This window comes from Lissotriton vulgaris, chromosome 5 (assembly GCF_964263255.1).
Source record: "Lissotriton vulgaris chromosome 5, aLisVul1.2, whole genome shotgun sequence".
Lineage (NCBI taxonomy): Eukaryota > Metazoa > Chordata > Amphibia > Caudata > Salamandridae > Lissotriton > Lissotriton vulgaris.
In genome coordinates this window covers 66,348,963-66,374,345 of record NC_141693.1, presented here as the reverse complement: position 1 = coordinate 66,374,345, position 25,383 = coordinate 66,348,963, and the positions used below count along the sequence as shown (strand labels likewise).

The 25,383-nt window shown below is 48.9% G+C and overlaps 1 protein-coding gene across 1 annotated transcript in view; it reads right to left on the bottom strand.

Annotated features, from left to right (window-relative positions):
* Positions 1–15,770, bottom strand: part of LOC147710189 (E3 ubiquitin-protein ligase TRIM39-like) — a 236,764-nt gene extending 220,994 nt beyond the window's left edge. The window contains exon 1 of the mRNA XM_086919946.1: positions 15,294–15,770. Coding sequence (XP_086776072.1) covers positions 15,294–15,710 — 417 coding nt within the window. The 5' untranslated portion in view covers positions 15,711–15,770. The remainder of the gene's footprint in view (positions 1–15,293) is intronic.
* Positions 15,771–25,383: the final 9,613 nt, after the last annotated feature.

Below are 25,383 nucleotides of genomic sequence, written 5' to 3'. Positions count from 1 at the left end.
TATGGATGTAAGGATGAAAGGGTGGACGGATGAAGGATGGATGGATGAAAGGGTGGATGAATGGATGAAAGGGTGAATGGATAGAAGGATGAAAGGGTGGACGGATGAAGGATGGATAGATGGAAGAAAGGGTGGATGGATGTATGGATGGATAAAAGGTTGCATGGATGAATGATGCATGGATGGATGAGTGAAAAGGTGGGTGGATGAATGATCGGCTCGATCGATAGATGAAAGGGTGGGTGGGTGGATGTATGGATGAAAGGGTGGATGGATGAAGGATGGGAGGATGAAAGGGTGGATGGATGTATGGATGGATAAAAGGTTGCATGGATGAATGATGGATGGATGTGTGAAAAGGTGGGTGGATGAATGATGGGTGGATGGAAGGGTGGATGGGTAAAGGATGGATGTATGGATGGATGTGTGAAAGTGTGGGTGGATGAATGATGGATGGATGTGATGAGGTCTAATAGGCGCATTTATGGTTGTCAAAAGTTGATGATGAGGAGTACCAGTTTCTAGAAACTTTTGTCGGAAGGGGGGTCCTTACGCCTAAAAAGGATTAACAAGGGGGCCTCGGCATCAAAAAGTTTGAAGACCTCTGGTCTAACCTGACCCTAGAAATTCTGTATGTATACAATGCTATAATTGCCCTGAATGGGCAGATAATGGCCTATGGTCATCATATTCCTAAGCAACAATTGTTAACATTGTGACATCAGAATACTAGCTAACAGACGTTAACATTGTAATTATTGAAAACAGTTGTCAATAGATGAAAACGGATGGTAGGCTCTGTAGGTCTTTGTCACTAATAGTTAGCAGGAACTATTATGGGAATCTAGAGCTCTTATAGGAAGTAGACTAGATAGCCAATTGACTAAAGGAAGGCACAATATATGCTATTGAGGTAAAATCAACAATGTCAGTAATCAATATACAACAGCACCAGTGGTGGACAGCGACCAGGTATTTCAGGCGATGGCGGAGTCCTGGGTATGCGTTTTTCTCTTGTTGGTAGAGCCACTTCATAGGTCCATGCTCTGCGTCCGGGAATCTTACAGGTGTCGTGCAAGGTCATGAGGATCTGAGCAGAAAAATGGTCTACCATTTTCAATCATTTTAAATTTTGATGGACCAGCAAAGGAAAATTGGATATTTTTTGCCTTCAGCTTATCCCTCAGGAGGATGAACCCTTTTCTTAGCTCAACAGTTTCTTTAGAGTAGTCTCGGGTGAAAATTATACGGTGGCCTTCCCAGGAGACGCAGTGTTTTTTTTTGCAAACTGCAGAATAGTTTCAACATGTTGGTATCGGAGAGGTTTACAGATCAGAGGGCAAGGGCCTTTCCGTCCTTGGACATTGAACTTTGGTATTCTATGTGCTCTGTCCAGTTCTAGGCCGTGTGGGAATGTGATCCCTGTTATCATTGGAATCCAAGCTTCTAGGAATGCCACACAAGATCCTGCATCCTTCTCTGAGTTCTCCGGAACACCAAAGATGCGAATGTTCCCTCTTCTATTACGATCTTCCAATTCGGCGTTTTGTCTTCTGGAGGGCGTCTGTGGCACGCTGGAGGTGCTTTATTATCTTTGATGATTGAGAGGACATGTCCTCTACATCACTCAGGCGTTGTTTCGCTTCGCTGATGCTTTTATTCATAGTGCTCATATCCGCCCTGATTGCCGCAAGCTCAAGCTGCATGGTGTCAGTGTTGGTCTTGGTAGATTTAGCTAAATCGTGGACTTCTGCAAGCTTCTTTAGGATCATATCCATAGTAGCTGTTATGTTCGACCTGGCTTTGATAGGGGATTCTGAGGGTGAAGGTTCCGGACACACCTTCTTATTGTTGGTCCTACTTTCTCTGTCAGCCATTGTTCGACCGAATTAGGGTATTTGCAGAAATGAGTTGATGTGGTTGCCTTTGATGGTGTGTGGGAACTCGCCACAGTTCGCTTTGTCGCTCTCGCTCGCCACTTTGAATTATGTTTTACGTCAGATGTTACATCAGTCGTGAAAATCCAAGCGCAGGTAGTGGAAGTGAGGAAGATCAGGCCAATTAGTGATTCACTGGCAGATCACTGGTGTCTCACCTGCCCGAAGGGTGACATCAGGCAACAGGAGGCGGTAGAGATTGCGAAGAGGCAGACACCAGGGGCTGAATGTCGAGGCAGATTATTGGCATTCGATCCCCAACTGGTAGGTTACAGGCAAGATCAGTGGGTTAACCACCATAGCAGACTACCTATTTGCTGTATGGTCATTAATGTAGAAATTAAGTCAGACTGCAGTAGAAAGGCGGTAACACAGCCAGAGCACACCATCAAATTGCGGATGAGAAAGGGAAGTCCACGTTTCTTCTGGCCTAGGATTGCGGGGTCTCTTATAGATTCGTTACAGTTATGTCCTTTATAAGCACAGGTCTTGGTGGAAGCACATATGAGCAGATATGAGAACTCTACGATGTCTCGCTGTAGCAGCTATTTGAAAACAAACACCGTGGAGCAGGGGTGTAGATGTGTGTCTCCCACGGCTGTTGGTGATTAAAGGCACATTTATTTAGCGCTGGAGTCTGTCCGGTTGTCCCGGGAATGGTATTGCTGAGGCTATGTGTCCAGTTAATAAAGACGTGTTCGCTTCATGCCGCCATTTTTAAATCGTTGGGAGCGGTAGCCGGCACAGCAATCATTGGTCAGTTTAGAGCCCCCACCATCATTGGCACCAGGAATGAAGAGAAGAGCAATGGTGAGCAGGCAGACAAGGGGACGACGACGCTAGCAAAATGCACCAGGTTGGGAGAGACTCATCTAGTGTTGCGCCACCATCTTGGGGACTCTGGGTTCGATTTCAAGCGCAGGTGCCCCAGGTCGAGTAAGGCAAGTGTACGCCACGAAACATTTATGTTGAATTCCACATCAGCAGAGTTTTTGGAGTGCAGGTTATGATGTAGGTTGTAGAGTAAGCATAGTGATGTCTTGTTGAAATATTCAATGCTGCCAAAGGGTGTCCGCCATATTAAAGTCAGGCAATGTGAATCGATGTGTCGAATACATGACTCTTGCATTTGCTGATAGAAAATTAGGTGCTGGGAATTAACAGCCGCTGCACCGCAGGGCTGATTGGCGGGTGGGTGGTGACTCTGCCTATTTCTTTCACACTGGATCAAGTGCGCAGCGCGCAAAGGGGCCGGCGGCGCGCCAAAGGCAAGCCCATCTGCGCCCGACCGGGCCCAGGGGCCAGAACCCCTGCCCGTGGCATAGTGTACTCCTGGGCTTATCTGTACCAGCTAAAAAGTTCATCTGTACCATTGGACAACAAGGTAGCGACCCGCCTCAATGCTGAAGGGTTACTAAGATCACCCCTTCAGAAGGCCACTGGCAAACCACGGAGGGCTGCTACCCTCCGGAAAGTATCCCCGACTCTTGCCTTTGCATCATTAAACACCCGCTCACTTCAAAAACATCACCTAGAGGTATTTACTTTGTTACAAGACAAGACAATCGACATCTTGGGTCTCTCGGAGACCTGGCTGGAAGATTCATCGACCCCTGACCTTGTAGCCGCCATTCCTCCTAACTACGCTGCCCTTTACCACAACAGGCCAGGCAGCACACGTGGGGGGGGGGGAGGGGGGGGGGGCTGGCCATGCTGTATAACTCTCTGAAGGCCGAGACCCTGCTCGCGGAAAACATCGAAGGGGCGGAAGTATCGTCCCCCGAAAACACCACCCAAGTTCGTTAAGTGGTTGACGGAGCTGGCACACGACCTATGCTCCCGCTATCAATGCCTACTTATATTGGCGATTTTAACTTCCATTGGGAAGTATCTCCCAAAGAGAGTCAAGCCAACCTCTTAGACGAGGCGTTGACCGCTCTGGGACTGAGTCAATTCGTCACCGGCCCCACCCATGTAAAAGGTCACACACTGGATCTAGTGTGGGCCTCACTGCCTCTTATCGGCCCCCAAGTCATCAGACCCTGCTCATGGTCCGATCACCTAATCATTTATGGCACCATCCAACCCCCTAAACCAGGACTTCGACCATCTCCCTGCTGGAGAGTAATCAGAAGCTGGAATAAAGTTAGTGCAGGTGATCTTGCCCCTGCTCTTAGAAAGTCTAGCCCGCCAAACTACCAACCTGGAGACATCAATGCAAAAAATAGCGCCCTGGCGGAAAGACTTAATAGTGCTATTGACATATTAGCACCTGCACGCTGGGAAAGGATCAGAGACAAGGGGAAGGGGGCCCTGTGGTTCAATGCAAACCTACGCAGTTTAAAACAACAGCTTCGCCAAGGGGAAAGAGCCTGGCGAAAAGCATATGACCCTACCGCCCTCTCACACTATCTTGAAGTATTTGCTACATATAAAAACGCAATACAGACCGGGAAAGCGGCCTTTTATGAAAATAAAATTGCATCGGCTCCTAACACGCAGAAAGAAACGTTTAAAGTCCTGAAAGAACTTCGACAGGTCAAAGAGCAGAAGCCTTCCTTCAACACTGAGGACAGCGATAAGTTTCAAACCTTCTTTACCTCCAAAGTGGAGGACCTTTTGACGACAATTGAGAACACTCCTAAGCTTACATGCTCGCTAAATCCAGTCCCCATCGGCCCTCCCTTCGAATTAGCTCTTACTTAATTTCCCCTGCTTGTGCACGAGGCCTTGGTGCCGGTCTTTGGACGCGTGAAGTCCGGCTCCCCAGCCGACCCTTGCCCACCCAGGATCTACAAGATGGCCCTCCCCGAGATCGAAGGCGAGACCCTATCACTCCTGAACATGTCTCTTGAAACAGGAGTGGTCCCGAGTGACTTCAAGGAGGCGCGTCTGATCCCCCTCTTGAAAAAACCCGGGGCTGACACTAAAAACTTGAAGAACTTTTGGCCCATATCCCAGCTCCCTTTCCTCGCCAAAGTCCTTGAACAGCATGTACTCGCCTCACACACACATCATCTAGAGGCTAACAATCTCCTGCAATTCAATCAGGCTGGTTTCCGGACGCATCACAGTACTGAACTAGTGATGTTAGCAGTTCTAGACTGTCTAAGACTGAGGGCGGATTCAAAGGATCCCTGCGCTCTGATCCTGTTAGACTTATCCGCGGCTTTTGATACTGTGAACCACGAGCTGCTCTTGTCGCGGATGTCTGACTTCGGGGTGCAGGGCATAGCTATGACATGGCTCACATCCTTTCTGAAAGATCGCTCTCAGAGAGTGCAGTTGGGTGACGCAGTGTCCAGGTCGGGCACTCTTCCATGCGGAGTCCCTCAGGGATCCGCACTGTCTCCCCTCTTATTCAATGTTTACCTCCAGCTCCTGATAGCCGCACTCAATCAGCTGGAGTGCCAAATATACAATTACGCAGATGATACCCAAATCATCATTCTGATTGACAACTCCACACCAGCGCACCATAAAGTACAGAACATCCTGAAATTCACAATAAACTGGATGTCGGCCAACCTCCTTAAGATCAACCCGGACAAGACGGAGGTATTAGCTGTCACCAATGACGCCAATCCCTGGAACAATCTTTTCTGGCCACCCGACCTGGGCAAATATCCCGAGCCAGCCACAGCAGTTAAAAGCTTGGGAATAAAAATCGACAACAGACTAACCATGGCCCTACAGGTATCGACCACAGTAGGGGTCTGCTCAAACATAATAAGGCAGTTGCGTAAACTGGCCCCTCTGCTTACCTTCGAGACCCTTAAACGAGTTGTGGTAGCACTTATCATATCCAGACTGGATTATGGTAACTCGCTTTACCTAGGACTCCCAGACTATCAACTGGCCAGACTCCAGACCACCATGAACGACGCGGCTCGGCTTGTGTTTAAAGTCCCACGTCGCACTCATACCTCCCCACTTCTGCACCAACTTCACTGGCTCCCTATTGGACAGAGGATAAAATTCTAGGGCCTCTGTATTGCACATAAAGTGATCTATGGCAAGGCACCGATATACATCAGAAACAGTTTAACCAACTATGCCCCTACCAGAGCACTCCGATCCTCGGAAGCCAGGATGCTAGTCTGCCCCCGCTCTAGCCAGTCATCCGTAGGAGGCAGAGCCTTCTCATCTATCATTCCACAGATCTGGAACAGACTACCTGACAGCCTCCGAAAAGAACACTCCCTGTTACCGTTGAGGAAACAACTTAAAACCATTCTGTTTAAGGAAGCCTGGAGCTCACAGTAAAGTACCGTCTCCTCACCCCCAACCTTAGCAGGCCCCCCTCGCACAGCGCTTAGAGACCGTTGGTGATAATGCGCTATACAAATGCAAATTACAAATTACCCACCTCCTGTAGCGCTGAGGTAGAATGAAGAAGCGCTGTTTTCCAGAACGATGTTCGAACAGCGGATCCAGGAATAGGCGCCGGTCAGGGACAGACTCGATCTGCGTTGCGCCGCCATCTTAAGGCTTCATCCCTCGGGATCGTGAACCACTAGTGCCACAGTGGGTACAGTTTCCCCATGGCGATTCAGGCCGAAATTGCGATGACAATCGCTGAACTCAATCTCCTGAGAACGGCCGTAGACGCTCCTCTGTCTGCCGAGCGACGCGTTCAGGCAGACTTTACCGCTGCCGTCCAAGCCATAGACTACATTTTAATCAATGAAAAGCAGGCATACAAGCTGAGTGATTTTGAAGTGGATGACAGAGAGCAAAGCGATCATAGGCAGTCTATGCCACTTTGGTTTGGCCCTGGAACTAGCAGAATCCCAGGAAACAGCTGGCACAACCTCGGGCGACGAATGATACATAGCCCTCAAGACTAAAAAGGACTGCCAACCTTAGTAACAGACTGCTGGGGTATGTAGCTGCAAAGGAGGAGGTTACTGAGACATGGCAGACAATGAACATCACACGTCATTGGGAAACGCTGATAGTGGACTTACAGAAGAACCTGGGAAATGCCTACCAAACAAGACGGAGCTTCAATGTTCAACAACCCTCTCGGAGCCAAGAGCACCGAAGTGCCTGAAAAAATGTAAACATGCTCTCAAGAAGGCAATCTAAGCGAAAAACAAAGGAGCACACCCATCACGGGTGACCTCCAACTCGCCCGACCTCCAACTCGGCCCTGCAGAGTTTATACAGGAAGAAAGTATGGGAGTTGAAAACAGTGCACGGAAAAGAACTGGCTTAAAGTGTTCTCCTTAATTAAAGAAAAGGACAACTGTAAGTTATGTAGATATATTAATAGCTGAGCTCCAGAAGCCCGTCTAAAGAGAACAGCATCACTGGCAACATGTGGAAACAGTACGTGAAGGGCCTCTACTCAAGTGAATCACACAAGGTGGGCCATTCCACCATTGACTGGTCTTGGGCTGCAGCCGAAGTCACCAAACCTCAACTCAAGAGCTTGCAGGAAGAAACCACAGTTTCTGGTCAATCTGATCACTACATAGAGGAGGAGATCGAAAGGTACATCAGGTCAATAAGAACCGATGGGGCCCCTGGGCTAGCCTAATACCTCCGAGATTGGGCAAGATGACCCTCGCTACCCTCCAGTATGCGGACGACACAGTGGTCATGGACCACACCAGGGTGGGGCTCCAAAGAGCTCTAAAGAGTCTAGCAGAGTATAACAAGGAAAACAGCCTGCAAGTAAATGAGAACAAGACAAAGATAATAATCTTTGGCAAATACCGTCAAAAAAAGCAAGCGTTCTGGACTTTGGGCGACCACCGAATTAGGACAGCTACATCCTATAATTATTTGGGGGTATGGCTAACAGAGAGGGCTACAGCAGGCAAACATATAAAGGAGTTAATCCCGAAAATCAACAGAATAATTCTCTCACATAGACTCTTAAGCCATCGCCTAGTAAGCCCATCCGTAGAGCCCATGTTGACAGTACTCAGGGCAAAACTAATCCCACCAATCAATTATGGCCACCTAGCCTTCCCAGGCGCATTAGAGAAATCCATCACCGCTGCCCAGACAAAAGCCTATAAGATTGTGCTGCAGGTGCCTAGACATGCAAGGAATACAAGGCTAAAGCTGGAATTAGGACTAGCACGAACGGATCTGGCACTGCAGGGGGGCCTAATAAAATATATCAGAGTGCTTAAAGCCCCCGATACCACCCTCAAACATTTCCTGAAAACCATTTTCAGGGCAGCGGGATCTCCATGGTACTTTAAGCTGGACCACGCTGTAGGATCATTGAAAATAGAGGCAGAAAGCATGCCCCGACAGGAAATCTCACACACCGCTTGGGCTAATGTAGTGCAGCACTAGGTCCAGTCCATCTCGTTTGAACTGGATCGCGCTTCACTAAGGTACAACTTCCATACAATGGCACTTGACTGTTCATACATCTCTGGGAAAGCTCAACCTTACCTGCAAGACCCACTCTCAGCCCAAGCCAGAAGGAAAATCCTATTTCTACTAAGCATGGGCGAATTTTGCGAATCTCGCGTTCGCGAATTTTGCGAATTTGCGAACTCGCAATTCGCAAAATCCGCGAATTCTCGCGAATTTGCGGATTTTTTTTTGTGTTCGCGCGTGTTTCTGCCAGTTCGCGAGGGTTTTGTACAATTTCGCAAAACGCGAACTTACCTGTTGGGTCGCAAGTTTTGCGAACTTGTTGTTTCTACGTGTCAGCCTATTTGGGACACTCTTCTTCATCACTGCCACTCTCTGTCACCACTGCCACTCTCTGACTACTCATGCCACCCTCTGGCCCACCCATGCCACCCTCTGTTTCATCACAGCACCCTCTGGTTGTCCAGTCAGTGTACATTATTGTGGCAAAGCAAAGCACACCTTCCCTGCCTCAAGTGACCTGAATTAATTTGGGGCTGATTAATGTGTCACAGAATATTTTTTTTAGCTGGCACCTGCTTCCTTAGTGCTTCCTGATTAGTGATCTTTTGCACTTGCTAAGTGCTTTCATTGTTGCAAAATTAGTTACAACACCTGCCCTGCCCCAACTGACAATAATGAATTAGGGGCTGATTAATGGATTTGAACTTCCAGCCTGGCTCCTGCTTGTCTCCCTTAGCTGTAATTCAGGACCTTTGTGGCATATGTGTAACTATTCTGAGGTTCAGAGCAGGGTCACATAATAGTTGCAACTGGCAACTGAACTCTGGAGGGGCCCCTCAGGAAGCACTACAGGAAATGGCTACTAATGATGAGCCTGAACTTTTGAACCTGGTAAGTAGTTTCAGTTTTGCTAAGATCGTATTTCTGCAATTTAGCGCTTATTCGCGGGGCGCGAAGTTGTACTGGGAAGCCGCGAACTCACGCGAACAGTGCGAGCAAGCCACAAAAAATCAGCTGCTCGCGGATTTGCGGATTTTGCGGGAGATTTGCGAATCTCGCGGATTGCGAATTTACCGAAAATCCGCAAAATCCGCGAGCCAAACGGATTTTCCGCCCATGCTTAATTTCTACGCCTCATTACCCTTAAGATCCTGGACTTCAACCAAACATGGGCTCAAAATGAGAACACTGTCTCTTGCCGGCTATGCAACTACCGTAGAGAATCCTGGCTACATCTCTTATGCTGCTGCCCCACTCTGGCCAGAGATCATCATCGCTTGCTACACCCCATCCTAAAGACAGACCCTCCGATTTGCAAAAAAAACGCGAAATCGGCCGATCTCGGGAAATGCCGCGATATTTGCCAAAAAGCCAGCGAAATTTGCAGTTTCCGCCGTTTCCGCCTTAGATTTCGCGGCGAGAAGGAGCGAGGAGGTCGAGGGGGGTCTGACTAGGTCACAAAAATGCATCACATGATCGCGTGGTGCACCACGGCAGGCTCTCAGGCAGGTACGGTAGTGATTTAAATATGAGCAAGGGTTTTAACTGCACCCTCTTCTGCAGCCGGATATTAGGGGGCCTGATGGAGGATTCTTAATAATGCTGCGGGTGATAATGAACGCGGCTGCTCGTCTCGCCTGCTGGGAGCAGACAAAGCCTTTGTTGGCCCAACAGGCGAGCTTCCGGCTCCGAGCAGCGCGTCCGCGTCCAGGTTGTAATGGAAGCGCCTAAATAAACCCAGGATAGCTTTGAACGGCAGAACAGCTGCTTTTGTTTTTTGTTTCCATTTCAGAAGCGAGGCAATCGGAGGAGTGATATTGGGAGCTCATTTGTAAGGGGTGGCAAACGAGGCTGGAAACATTAAGCATTGGCAAGCAGTTTGTAGCACCCGGGGGAGGGATAGGCAGTAGTTGTCATATGGAAAGGGGGGGGGGGTTACGAGATACAAAACAGGGAGAGGTGAGGAGAGAGAATGGAGGGAGAGACACAGGAAACAGAAACAAGAAGAGGGGATGAGTTACAGAGCGGGGTGGGGAGGGGAGAGGGGAAGAGAAGGAAGTGAGGATAAAGAGAGAGGGTATGAGATACAAAATGGGAGAGGGCGAAGTGAGGGGAAAGAGTGGAGGGAGAGAGGAAAGGGAAACAGAGAGAGCGGGAGAGGGGGTGAGAATGAGAGAAGGGAGGGAGAGGATGGGTGAGGGGAACAAGGGGAATTGGGGAGAAAGAGAGAGGGTAAGAGATACAGAGCTAGGGGGTAGTGAGGAAAAGGAGAGTGGAGGGAGAGAAAGAGGAAACGGAATCAGAGAGAGGGAGAGAGAGAAAGGAAAAAGAAACAGAAGGAGATGGGGTGCGACATATGGAGGACGGGGTTAGGAGAAAGAAGGGAAGAGAGAGGAAAGAGAATCAGAGAGCGAGAGAGTGATGTGAGAAAGAGAGGGAGGGATAGAGGTGAATGAGGGAGAGAGAGGGAAAGAAAGGGCAGTGAGAAAGATCAGTGAGAGTGAGAAGGAGAGAGGTCAGTGAGAGACAGGGTAAGGAGAGAGAGAAAAAAGGAGCGGGAGAGAAAGCGAGAGAGATAATTGGGAAAGAGAGGTGGGAGAGCAGCGAGAGAGAAGTAGGAGATAAGCACAACCGAGGTGAAGGTAAGGCAGGGGAAGGAAAGAGGATAAGGAGGAGAGAGGAGTTGGAAAATGGGGAGAGCGAAGAAGCAAAGAGAAGGTGTGGGTGATAGGAAGGGGACATGAAGGAAAGAGAGGCGGGCGAGAGAGGGGGAGAGTGTGGAGGGAGGGGAGAAAGGGGGTGATAAGAAAGAGATAGAGAAAAGCGAAAGAGGGAGACAGACAGAAATGTGGGAGAGAGAATGGAGAGAGAGGACAGGGAGAAAGAGAGCGGTCGAAGATGAGGGAGTGAGGAAACAGAAGGGGAAGAGAGAAGAGGGCACGAGAGCGGGTAGAAAGGAGAGAGATGGTAGAAGATGGTAGAAGATGTGTGTGGGGGGTGTGCGTGTGCGCGTGTGCTTCATGTTGTTAAATAACTAAAAAAAGTACGATATTTGTGTTTGTTGTGGGAAAAATGGCCACATAAAATGCCGCAAAATTGCCGATAAATTTCCATATTTGTGCCGCTAAATTTCCATTTTTATGCCGCTATATCCTGGGGGGTCTGTAAGGAATACAGGGCCATATGTACGAACACATTTTCCCATAGACACAGAATGGGTAAAACCCTTTGATACATCTGGCCCAAGGGCTTTAGAACCTGCAGGGACGCTTTGGATTGGTGCTTTTCAGAAACTACTACCTGCTTACTTGTCAGAGCGGGCAAGTTTATCCATCAAATTAAAATCACACTTGGCATCAAGCAGCAGGTAGCAGAAACTAGGGTCGACATCATTCATCAATTGAATCCCCTAGCTGTGATGGATGTCACTTAATCCAGGGTCTTCCTCACATGCACAATCGGAGCAGATAGGCAGGTGGGCCCAGTAAGAAGCACATCAAGAACTCCCATCAAAGTTAACCGACTCAATTCAGGCAACAACGGATCCCATAAAACTATGGAACTTTTAATAGGACTATGCAAAATTGAAGCTAACTATTATTTTAAAGAGCTGATCGCTAATTTTTTATTATTTTTTTAATCAGATTGTAGTCTTGGAAAGACACAAAGTAGTAATTAGGGCGCACGTAGGCATGGCGCATTTTTTCCTAGAGCGCGGACAAGCTGCACGGGGAGGGCAGATGGGTGTTGTCCAAGTGTTTTATAATGCAAAGATTTTAAGTAATGTTACGGCTAATACATTTTTACTATAACGCAGGCCCCCACATTTGTGTCGCAGCGCCTCTGAAAAACCACTGATGCGTGTGTCTCGAGTACAGCATAATTGAGGTCCATGACGCACCACTCCAACTCGGACACAGCACCTGCTTCAACACTGTGGAATCGACGCAGCACAACTTGATTTTCAACACATCACCGGTACATTGTTCCTGAGCGCCGATTTCTTCGTCGACCCACCACCGTAGGAAGGAACCAAGGTATCAAGCTCAGAAACGACACATCACTTCCCCTGCACCACACATGTAACTTATTTACCCCGACTAGAGGGACGGTTCCTACTTGGACAGGGTGCATACCACTGCTGACTAGAGACCCCATTTCGAAGAGGCAGGATGGCAGCAGTCAGATAGAGACTGTGAACAGTAGGGTCGAAGGTTTTGGCTCAGTGTCCATGTGACAAACTGCTTCTGTTTTACTATCCTGGCCAGGGATATCTTCTTGTGCAGAAGACTCGTACCACGAGTCCCCTGACAAGTGTTTTACATCCGGCATGTTGCTCAGCAAAGTATGAGATTGAAGTCCACCAACAGAGGTCCTGCTTTTAACCCAAGTGAAACCCCCACCCATGACCAGCCATGACACTACTAATGGTGGCCGCTGCATATATCAAAGTGGGTAGATGTTTCCTCAAACTCAGAGTGGAGAGCGCCTACTGACACTACCTTCTGAATCTGTGTAGTTTGTCATTTACGGGCTACATCTCACTGTATGTGCAGGAAACATGTTGGGACACAGATCTGTATAGGACTTTTTACCAATAGTATGGGCTCACAGTGCTGTGTGGCTTAGGTACCTTCAGGCCCAGGTCTAAAGGATGCTGTGCTTGTGAACATGTGAGGTGAGGCTCACGTGTGCGATAATGGGGGCCACGGTGTGAGTGAAACGCTTTCTGTTGTAGAGTGAATCGGATTCTTAGTTATAGTCAGTGCCTAAACTCCCCTTCTCTTTGTAGCCGCCCCACCATTCCCTGCTCCTCACAACAACCCCTACCCCACCCTCAATTATAATTCTTTTAGGGCCACATACAACCATCTGGGATGAATATCTATCCTAATGGAAGAAAAGACTGTGTGTGGTTCACTCTCAAGTTCACAGGTTCCTTCCAAAAGTCTGGGGTTAACTATGAATCTTAGTGATCAGTTGGATTGAAGTGAACGATCCTAGGACGGGATATAAACTGTCCCCTTTTAACTTTATGGAGCTCTTCACAGCACTGAAGAGAACGCTGAAGACCAGAGACGGGAATGATGGCCGTCTCCCTTTTACAGGAGGCGCTGGACCCCCAGGACTGAGGAAGAAACTCTGTTGCTGCTGAGGAAGGACCCATTAGGTGGGCTGCTTGAGAGGAGAGTACTTGTCCTGATCATCCAGAGCCCAGTCCTGTGCTCAGCATCTTAAAGTGAGGAGGTTGAAGACTCTGTGCTTCCCCAGACCGTGGAGCCTGTGATCGCAACCCTGCCAGATGGTCCTTCCTCCTGTGAGGGGTCCCCAACGCCAGTGAACTTCTTTCAGCCAGAGCTACAGGAGATCTTCGCTCTGTGCCCAATGATGATGTAAGTCTAGCACCTGGACCCTGCACCTCTTTGTGTCTGATGACCCCTGCACTGCTGGGGAGTCATCTGCGCTGAAGCCCTTGTGACCCTGTGCGCTTCACAATGCATTGCTTCAGCTCTTCTACTGCACCTTCTGCTGCGTCTGATGACCATCTGAGCTTCTGTGCCACACCCTGCATTGCTGCACATCTCCTGCTGTGTTCCATGATCATGTGAGCCCGTGTGCCACAACCTGCAATCGTGGATCTTGTCTGCTGAGTGCCATGACCATATGACCACATATGTCACACCCGGCATTGCTCCACCTCTCCTGCTTTGTCAGATGGCCTTGCGTGCCCATGTGCTACACCCTGCATTAATGCACCTCTCCTGCTTTGTCAGATGGCCATGTGTGCCCATGTGCTACACCCTGCATTAATGCACCTCTCCTGCTGTGTGCCATGACCATATGACCACATATGTCACACCCTGCATTGCTCCACCTCTCCTGCTTTGTCAAATGACCATGTGTTCCCATGTGCCACACCCTGCATTGCGTCTTCTGACACTGACTGTGTGAGCCCATGCACGACACACTGCCCCGCCACACTGAATCCTTTCATTACAGATTTAGATCCCATAACACACACACACACACACACACCTCTGATCTTCTGCAGCCGCCTCTGTAGCTCAAAGTGTGTACGGCCTGTGATCTCAGCGCTCTCACATACACACTGTGTGCTCTTTTGCAGCTTCCTATATAGGTCTCTCCGCCCACAATCATTCCTTGTGCTTTAGGGCAGCCTTCTGTGGGGGATCCAGAGGGTTCATTGTGATCCCTGAATACCCACAGACACATCTTGTGCTCCTCTGCAGCCTCTTCTATGGGGCTCATAGAGCACAACCTCTGATCCCTGAAGCCTACAAATATATTTTGTAATCCTCAGGGAGCCTCACAGAGCGTCTGTACGTGTGACTCCTCACTACCTACACACATACTGTGTGATCTTGGCCATCACCGTCTATGGTACCCACGGGGTGAATTTTGATCCCTTAACACTGCAAAACATACTTTGTATCTTCCTAAAAACTTAACGAGTGAATTAAATTGTGATCCCCAAACACCCACACACATACCTTGTGCTCCTCTGCAGCTTCTTCCTCTGTAGAACTTACACTGTCTTCACTTGTGAATCCCGAACACCCACATACACTCATTGTACAGACTTCTCTTTGAGGGCACGGGTGCATTATGATCCATAAACATCCACACACGTACCCTGTTCTCTTCTGCAGCCTCCTCTATGGCATAAACAGGTAGGGTGACCAGATGACTCCATGCCACCAGGACTCAACTTTTTCCATTTCAGGGCTTTTGATTTAACATATCAGTGCATTCTGGGAGTTGTAGTCTTGGTTCATTTTGCTTCAACACACCAGATGAAAAGGATATGTAAAAAGCAACATACAGGAATGCAAAAGTAGTGTCCCGGTAACACGGAGCTGTCTGGTCTGCCTTATACTAAGGAGGACTCGTGATCTCTTAACACCCACACACACAGCGTGTGCTCTCCGGCTGCCCCTTGGAGGCTCAACAAACGACTTTGTGTTCCCTGAACACCCACAGACGTACCTTGTGCTCCTCTGCAGCCTCCTCTATAGGACTTGCTGAGTGAGTTTTATGCTCCTTGGACTCCCGGCAGACCCAGCATATCATCCTTTGATCCTCTGCACAGAACAGCCTCAGTTTCTCTTCATGTTTCTCGCACAGATTCTCCCCCTGTGGCTTCACGGGGGGCAGATGAAGCTGTTTTGCGATTTCCACCATGTTCCCCAGTTGCCTGTTGGGTCGAAGTTTTTTCCTACGAGATGTTTCCCTGCACTGTGGACAGGGGAAGTTTTCATCTGTTTCCTCCCAGGTCTGAGTGATGCAGGAGCGGCAGAAGTTGTGTCCACAATCGATTATCATCACTGGATCAATAAAATATTCCAGACAGATGGAACAAGTGGCCTCTTCCTGGAGGCTCCCGAGCTGAGCTGCCGCCGCCATGATTCAGAAATGCCGGAAGTGAAGGTAAGTTTCAGTTTCACTCTGTGTGCAGTGGGTGTGTCTGAGCGTCTGCTCCTCTCTGTCTGCGCCGGTGCACTAGCAATAGAACCACCCCATGCGCATGCGTGGAAAACCCATGTCTTGGCTGCATGTATTTTTAAGCTCCCCGCTCTTCTGCCCGTTTAGTGCGCATGCGTGTGTTTGCACGCATGCGCTTTTAAGATCCAGCGGCGAACACTACTCCTGCTTGAGCAGCGTTAACCGCTGTTCACCAGGGAGAGCCCCTGCCTTGCGCTCGGCTCCGGTGTTCTAACTATATTACCACCCCCATCGTTTTGTAACCCCCTACGTCAGAGGGGTGCCGAGTCATGCAGGTTTCTGCCTGTCTATTCGTGCTCCCCCATCTGGATGTGCACACCCTACTCGTGTCACTCAATCTGCGCATGCGCAGAACTCTGTGTGTAAGAAATGTTATGTTTTCCATTGCATAATGACGTCATACCAATACTGTTGTGCAGACTCGCAGCAGATCAGCGTTCGGGCAAAATACACCAGCTACTCTCAGACTCGGGGTGATTCTCGAGATCAGTTCTTGCCACAAAATCTCATAAAAAAACATTTAGTTAGACTGTGTGGGCGATGTGCCAAAAGCTTTTTTACTGGTAAAAACTCTTTGGATTGAAAAAGAGGAAAAAAATCCCACAATTAACTTGCTCGGCTATCAACATTTTAGTATGTGAGCCTGGCCTTGCAGTAGCGTCAAATTTATAATCATGGGATTCCAGACACTGCATCATTGTTTTTTCAAACGGATTCGTTCAATCCGTGGACCAGCTTTCGAAGTGCAATAAACAAGCATTGGCATAGTGTTAGGTCCAGGGATGATGAGATCCAGTCGAGTAGATGATATAAAGATGAGTTTATTCCAAATAAAAGAGTACAGCATCAAGGAGCTGTAATGTTGTAGGTTCGCTCCCCAAAGATGACAGAGAGATTGCAGGTACATGAACTGGTTTCTTTATTCAGTGTATGAAACCGCTATTACAAAGAGCGCCGAACGTCTAACTTGGACCGGCTCCGGTCGCTTCTGCCCGCAAACTGAATCGTGCGATTTCTCTCCGCTCGCATGCGCTAGTGTCCCGCTCTGGCTCCGGCGCACAGCGTCATCACGCTGCCGCGTCGGAGACTAGAGCGCGACACTACATATCTCCTCTTTTTCCAACAACTAAAACAACATTTCAAGTCCCAAGTTCAACAGTCATTCACTTCATAGTCTTTGAATCGAGAGGACCGGATCACAGCCCTCCCTGCGCGGGTGCGTCTTACCGGGGTGAACTCTTCCCTGGTTCTTTCACGTGCAGGGCTCTTTGCCATCCTCGGTGTTTCAGCTTCCTTCTCTGTAGCGGAGGTTTTGTTTCCAGCCGCCCTTCCTTCTGCACTGACTTCCTCGCACCCTTCATCGTCCATTTGAACTTGTCCTTCCTCCTGACTCTCGCTTCCTATGGTCATCTCTTCTTCCCAGCTGGCTTGTCTCTGATCCTCGGTGTCATCTTCCTTGCTGGTGGGCCACTGCATGATCTGGTTGATTTTCGCCATGCGGTCTTGGGACCACACTCTACCATCACTAAGTAATGCCGCTCTTCCATGCACTTCCTCCACCTACAGGGGTTTGCTGTACTTGCTTTCACCTTTTCTTTTGAGCGTTGCAAGTTTGACTCTAACCCATTCTCCTTTTTCCAGATCAGTGTCCTTCGTGTCGTGCCTCCTGTTGTAATGATCAGTGTACAACCTTTGAGCTCTTTCCAGGTTGTGCTGTACCACAGCAGGCAACCACTTGCTCGTTAACGTTTTCTCTCTCCAGACAACGTTGTCCCTAGTGAAGGGGAGTCTGCCTCTCAAAATCTGGAAGGGGCTATAGCCTAGCCCAGTCGGTGTGATCCTGTAGGCCCATAGCATGCTCTGAATCTCTGTTTCCCAATCTTTTCCTTGCATTATTGCGGCTTGTATGGACCCCATCAGGACACGGTTGAACCGTTCCACTTGTCCGTTGCATGCGGGATGGTATACTGCTGTGTGCTTGGACTTTATCCCATTTCTCTCCATGTACTTAGTCCATTTCTCCGAAGTAAATTGTGACCCGTTATCACTTAGGATCGTCCTGGGTATTCCTTCACGTAGAAACACTGAGGTGAGAAATTGCAACACTGTGTCAGAGTCCATGACTTCCTGCACATCTACCTCTGGCCATTTTGAATATTTGTCTACAACGACGCACAGGTATTTGGCCGTTCCTCTGGAGTCGAGCACAGGACCCAATATGTCCACCGCTATGTCTTCCCACGGGTTGTGGGGCTGCTCAAACGTACCCAGGGCAGGCCTTAACGTTCTCAAGACCTTGTCCGCTCCCTGGCACTGGACGCATTCTCTCACTTGCCGCTCTATCTGATTGTCCATTCCAGGCCACCAGTACATTTGTTTCACACGCATCTTCGTCTTTACGATGCTGAGGTGCCCTTCATGGAGTTGTTTCAACAGTAGTGGGATCAATGTCGCTGGTGGAACTACCTTGTCTCCTCGTTACATGAAGATCCCTGAATCACTCATTGATAACTCCTCGCGCACTTCGTAGTATTTCCTCAGGGTCTCTCTAAGGTGGTTTTTTTTGGCCACCCGGAAATCAAAAATTGTTTGACTTCCTTCATTTCGCAGTCTCCTTCATAGGCTTGGGCCCATTCTTGCCTGCTGATGTTCTTCTCCGAGTCAGCCATTTCAGCTACCATTTCATCTGTGCCCGGCAGGACTACCGGTGCCTCTTCCATGGCTGAGGCCCGGCTCAAATAGTCTGCTACTTTATTGCGCATCCCTGGCAAGTACTCAACATCATAGGTGTAGTCTAGCAGCTTGAGTGTCATTTTTGCAATGCGAGGCGTCGCTGTATCATGCCCGCTGGAGGTGAGCACCTTGACCAGTGGTTTGTGGTCCGTTTGCAGCTTTAAGCGGGTGCCCCATAGGAACTGTCTGAATTTTCCCATGGCCCACGTGACCACCAGCAGCTCCTTCTCAATGACACGATATTTCTGTTCGGTGGGGGACAGTGCCCGGGAGGCGAAGCTAAGTGTTTCCACCGTGTTATCCACTCTCTCCTGTGCTAGCACTGCTCCTAACCCTCTTTCACTGGCGTCAGTTGTCAAGATTGTGTGACCCGAAGGATCATATCCATGCAGGGGCACTGCCTGGCTTATGTTGCTTTTCAGTTCTCCAAAATTCACTCTGGGCTTCTCCGTCCCATTGGAACGTCGACTTGTCTCTGATCAGTTGTCGGAGCCTATGAGTCTTGGTGGCAAAATGTCTAACAAATTTGCTATAATACTCCGCCATTCCCAAAAATGACCTCACCTCTTCTTTGTTGGCTGGGGCTCTGGCATCACAAATGGCTTTCACAGTTTGCCTCTTGGGAGTGATCCCTTGACTCCCTATCTCATGTCCCAGATAGGTGACTGCTGACATGCTCAGCTTACACTTGCTCCACTCGGCAGTGAGGCCTCTCTCTTGGAGCACTGTCAATACTTTGGTCAGTTTCTTATCATGATCTTCTCGGCTTGTGCCCATTATCAGGATGTCGTCCTGAAAGTACTGGACGCCTTGTATGTCTTTGAACATGCGGTGCATTAGCTTTTGGAAGACTGCAGCTGCAGTTCCTGACTTTGTGGGATCCAGGGCGAGCATCCTCCTTGAGAAGAATCTTGTGCACGAATTTGTCCAGTTTCCTGACAGTGCCTCCAAACACCTTGGGGAAGGCGTACTTCAGTTTCTCCAGTTCTAGCCAGCAGCTGTCTTCCGTCAGAAGTATTTATTCTTTGCCTCCTGGGTCTAATTTTATTCCAAGGTCGCCTTGGTCTCTCCAGCCCAGGACCGAGGGCCCTCGTTCCGCTACATATAGCTTGCATTGCGCTGACCTTCCTCTGAATTCAAATTTCAGGGTGCGGAACCCTACCATGGGGATTGCGTTGCTGGTGTATGATATCGGTCGTATGTCAGGTGGGTTTAACTACGGGCCGAGGGTGGGCACAAAGTCCTCCTTCCATACAGATCTTTGCACAATGGAGTACGGTGACCCCGAGTCTATCGCTATGTGAATTTTCACCCCTCCGATCAGCATGTCTGTTCGCGGTTTGTCTGAACGTTTACCTGTTACGTCTAGCACTTGTTCCTCAACGCATAAGACCATGTCATCGTCTTCCAGGTCATCTTCCATTTGTTCTTCAGACTGAGGCTGCTCAATGCATTTCACCATGGATTTCTTCCCCTTCTTGCGGCACACTTTCTCATAATGGCCAACCAATCCGCAGAACGAGCATCTGGTGCGAAATGCTGGGCACCGCTTGTCTTGTGCCATGTGTGCTGTGCTCCCGCACCGGTAGCATGAGAACCTGTTGTCCGTGGACTGTTTTCCTGTTGGTCCTGGTTTCCCTGACCACCTTGATTTGTGTCTCCCCTCTCCTTTGGGTCTCCTTTGCCTGTTCGAGGATTGAGCTTCGTCTATTTTGTTGACCATCGGTCTCTGGGGGTTCTCCTTTTTCGCCGCTTCTGCGCAGCGTTTTGAAAGTTCAGCCTTCTTGACCATTGCGATCACGTCCTTTAGGGATGCCTCACCTTGAGCCCACAACTTGTCCTGGACCGACTTGTTTGTGGTGTGCATGACTATCTGGTCCTTGATGTATTCATCCTGGAGCTGTCCATATTTACACGTGATAGCTAGCCGTCTTAGTGCTGCCACATAGTCATCTATGGATTCACCTTCTTCCTGCTTCCTTTGTTGGAAGTTGTACCTGTCAATAGACACACACACCGCCGGGCGATAGTGATTGTCTAAGTCCTTCAGAGCATGTTTGAAGACTTCGTCGTCCGCAGCTTGTCTCGTCGCTGGTACAATATTTGCAAATACTCTTACGCCTTCCGGACCCAGGTTATGCAGCAGTAATCTTTTCTTCCTAGCACTAGGAAAGGGCTCCCCGTTTTCATCTTCCAAGGCCTCCACATAGTTTTTGAAGTATTCCCTCCAGTCCTCCCACTTCATCAGGGGTTCTCCTGGTCTGGGTAGAAAGGGAACGGGTGCTGTGAGGGATGTCATTTGGTTACTCATCCTGGGCACACTTCCTGGTCCTTCGCCTCGATTCCTGGGGCTGCCTGGTGTACTGAGCCTTTCCTCTCGGTCTGAGTCGTCCCCCTGGCTTTTAGGGCTGCCGGGTGCACTGGAGTTCCCTCCTCGTGAGTTGCTGGGGCGGCGTTCCTTATCGTCCCCCGTGTCACTGTCTCTGTTATCTGCCAGGGTCTCAGCTGCGTGCACCCACCGCTCTCCGATCGCCTTGGGGGCGTGGGCGTTTGGCCTCGGGCCACGTGGTTCCTAGGCTTGTGAGGTATTGCGCTGCTGCCACGCTCTCCTGTAAATAGAGTGCTTGCACCTGGGCGTTCTCTCTTATTTGGTGTCCCCCCACAACGATTTCTGACCTTCACACGTCGCTGGCGTTGACTTGCTGCCGATCCGATCGTTGTTTTGCTTGGGGTGGAGTTTGTGGGGGTTATCCCACTCCTCGTCGCCACTGTAATGTTGTAGGTTCGCTCCCCAAAGATGACAGAGAGATTGCAGGTACATGAACTGGTTTCTTTATTCAGTGTATGAAACCGCTATTACAAAGAGCGCCGAGCGTCTAACTTGGACCGGCTCCGGTCGCTTCTGCCCGCAAACTGAATCGCACGCTTTCTCTCTGCTCTCTCGCCCATGCGCGAGTGTCCTGATCCAGCTCCGGCGCACCACGTCATCACGCTGGCGTGCCGGAGACTAGAGCGCAACACTACAGGAGCCTCTCCAAAGCGTCTCTCTTCTTCATCCTATAGCATATAACAGCTAGACTGGAGCTTACAAGATGATAACATTCTGAAGTGCGGTGTAACAGTACAATTGAAGGATACACGCTAAGTTACATGCATAAAATGTGAGGGAGAAGAACATAACACACCTTCCCCCCTAAACAAAAACAAGCATTGGCATAGCCAATAGGTCTCACTTTTGGGACCTTATAAGTATTTAGTTATGCAGTACAATATCCTTGGTGCAACAACATCAACTGCTTAAACACTTATAAGGTCCCAAAGGCGAGACCTATTGGCTATGCCAACGATTGTTTTCGCTCTCCTCATCTGCCTTCTCATGCTCTCTTCACTTGCTGCCCTCATTTCCAACATTCGGAAATCAAATTAAAAAAGTGGATTTGCTTGCATAGCATTCATTATGGAAAAGCACACTTTAAAAGCAATGTGTTAAAAGTAAAACAGATACTTCAGGATAAGAAAAAGCGTTCCCAATGTCCCTAAAATGTCACTTTCCAAATGAAGCATTTCAGATCAAACCTCATTTGTTTGTAACGCCATTCTGAACATCTCACCCTTATCTATGAAGAAAAACGTGCTGATTCCGTTAAGTGGGAGCTCGTCTTCTGCAGCACAGGGGTGGCCGGCTGCCAACCTGTCAGTGGGCAAAGTTTGAATGGAATCTGAACATAATGCTACGGTTCATATTTAGATTCAAAATATTCACCAAGTGCCTAGTATTGCCACGTGGCACAAGCAGAAAAGCTCAAATGTAATTTAAGTAAACTTTTATTAATTGGATCCTATTAAAGTTAAAGTTACCATTGATGATTTTCACGTCATAAATATTTCCCCACCTCGTCACCTCAGCTTTGTTCTTGCTGAGTTGCACAGAATGTTTCCATGTTGAGTTGGCGACCAGGAAAGTGCCTTGGGATGATAAAGTTGGAGAGCGCGCAATATAAGAATTATGATCACATGTGTCCCGCCCGCATCCACACTACACTTCATGTGCCCCAAAAGAGTGATAGGGATGTGCAAGTTGGAAGCCTGTTTCACAAAATGACAGTGAGCCTGACCCTGTTTTTCACAGTACGGAGGCCAAGTAAAGAAACAAACAATTTTAAAAGTATGTCAAGCGCTGTGACTGAAAAAGCTTATTTTCCACCAAGAGTTCTTATTCGTACATTGTACCGTGTTGTGGTACATGCAACGTGTTTAATAACATAATAAATATTTCACGCCTTGTAGAAGGGCGGGTGGAATCACATCAAAGTATTACTGTCACGGTTACAGGAGTTTGTTTTTTCACTTGTGTGATAATGTTATGTTCCAAATAACAAATTGAGGTGGGGCCTGCCTAGCTGCATTCTTCCCAGACAATCAGCGTAGGAGTACAAGGAAAGAAGAAACACAAGCAGAGAGGCAGGGCGAAGGGCTAGGTGAGGAGGAGGAGGAGAGAGGAAGGAGAGTGAAGGGGAGAGCAGAAGCGAGAACCGATAGGCGGAAGATGAAAGAAAGGAGCAAAAAGAAGGCAATTAGGGCAGGTTGAAAGCAAAAGAGAGTTAAAGTGTGACAGAGGGCAGAAAATGCAGAGAGAGGAAGAAGGGTGGCAGGAGCGAAAGGAGCTGAAGAACAAACATGGCGAGGCAATCGGAGAGGCAGAAGGGCATAGGAAGGGAGAAGAAAGGAGATGAAGTAGACGGGAAAGACGTGACGGGTCAAGATAAGAAAAGGACAAAGAAAAGATTATGATGAAACTGACTAAGAAGGAAGGGGAAAAGGGAGCGGGAGTGTGAGCAGCGGAGCATTCACAGCAATAGAAGACACAATTGAAACTGACAAAGAGGTAGGGGGAGAAGGGAGGTGAGGTGTGTGCAGAGCAGCATTCACAGCGATAGAAGACACAAATGAAACTGATAAAGAGAGAGGGGGAGAAGGGAGGGGGTGCGAGCAGAGGAGCCTGATTACAGCAACAAAACACAGATGGCAGCTGTGTATGTGCACATGCTCGTGAACGCAAGCTGGAGGCTAGCAAAAGCCTCTGGTGGCACTTTTAAAACCCACTTACTAAATGTCTCGAAGAGACAGCATGCGCTGTCTCAGGCAAGACCTAACAAGAAGAAAGAATAAAGAGAACAAAAACTACATGGAAAGAAAACTGAAATAAGAAACCAAAGTTAAGTAATATAAATTTCAAGATACTTAGGTTTGAACTTTTGTCTGGGGGTCAGATCTACTCACCGGACTTGGTTCCCATTAAGCTCCTGCCGTGAGGGAAACGGCCGCGGGGCTTACTTCGCCATTACAAGTGCCGTGAGGGCAACGGCTGGGGAGGGGACTCCATCCCCCAGGTGCCCCTGGCACCACCGGCGCACTACTGACGTGCCTGGCTTCGCCCGGCGGCGCTACAAAGCAGAGGAGCACCGAGCGCTCAGTGGGGGTCAGATCTACTCACCGGACTTGGTTCCCGTTAAGCTCCTGCCGTGAGGGAAACGGCCACGGGGCTTACTTCGCCATTACAAGCGCCGTGAGGGCAATGGCTGGGGACTCCATCCCCCAGGTGCCCCTGGGACCACCGGCGCACCGCTGACGTGCCTGGCTGCGCCCGGAGGCGCTACAAAGCGGAGGAGCGCTGAGCGCTCAGTGGGGGTCAGATCTACTCACCGGACTTGGTTCCCGTTGAGCTCCTGCCATGAGGGAAAAGGCCACGGGGCTTACTTCGCCATTACAAGCGCCGTGAGGGCAACAGCTGGGGACTCCATCCCCCAGGTGCCCCTGGGACCACCGGCACACCACTGACGTGCCTGGCTGCGCCCGGGGGCGCTACAAAGCGGAGGAACGCCTCGCGGGATGTGCGCGGGCGGCGCTGGGCTAAGCCCGGGCAAAGGACTGGCCGTCTGTGGCCATCAGGGGCCAGAAGAGGCCGGGCTGGGCCACCTCCCTTAATCCCAGTTGTGGCAAGATAAGCGCCTGTATGTGAGTAGTCATATGTACTGTGAACATTAAATATTACAAAGAGACTTCCTACACAGAAACACTTGTAACCTTGCATCCGTGGCTCTTTAATATAATATTGAACAATCCTTTGATGTCTTAAAGTATGATTTGCAATTTAACATTATACTGGTAAGGATCTTATAGTTATCTCATTAAGGGCCATATCTCTAGCCTCTTTGCTATATTTTATTCTCTCTTTTATCATTAGTTACAGCATCCATTTACACAAAGGTACACATTTTTGTATAGTTGATCTCTTTATGTATTGAAGTGAAGTTCTGAATAGATGATTTCAACTCTTTTCGTGAGATCAGATTTGTATATCGCTATTAACCAGTGAGTACTGGGCTTTTGCTGGAGTTGATAGTGGTCTTCAAATGGCAAGATGGAAAGTTGGTGGTGGCACTGGGATGGTTGGGACAATAGATGCATATTTGACCAGGGCAGAATCTGCCATTAATAAAGAAATTTTACTGACCAAACATAGGCTATCCCTGGATGAAATGAAATGAAATGAAAAATTCCATTTATATAGCGCTGACTACCCGGAGGCCTCGTAGCGCTAGTGACTGATTACTGTGAGCGGCTGCAGGGAGAACTAGTACGCTTTTGAGAACAGATAGTTTTTTAGGTCTCTCCTGAATGACATCAGGTTGTCGTTTTGTCTAAGGTGTAAAGGCAGGGAATTCCATGCCTTCGCCGCTGAGCAAGTGAATGAGCGGCCGCCCCAACGTGCTTTCTTGATTTTTGCCGTGGTTGCCAGATGCAAAGAAGCCGAACGAAGAGTTCTAGGCGGCACATAAGG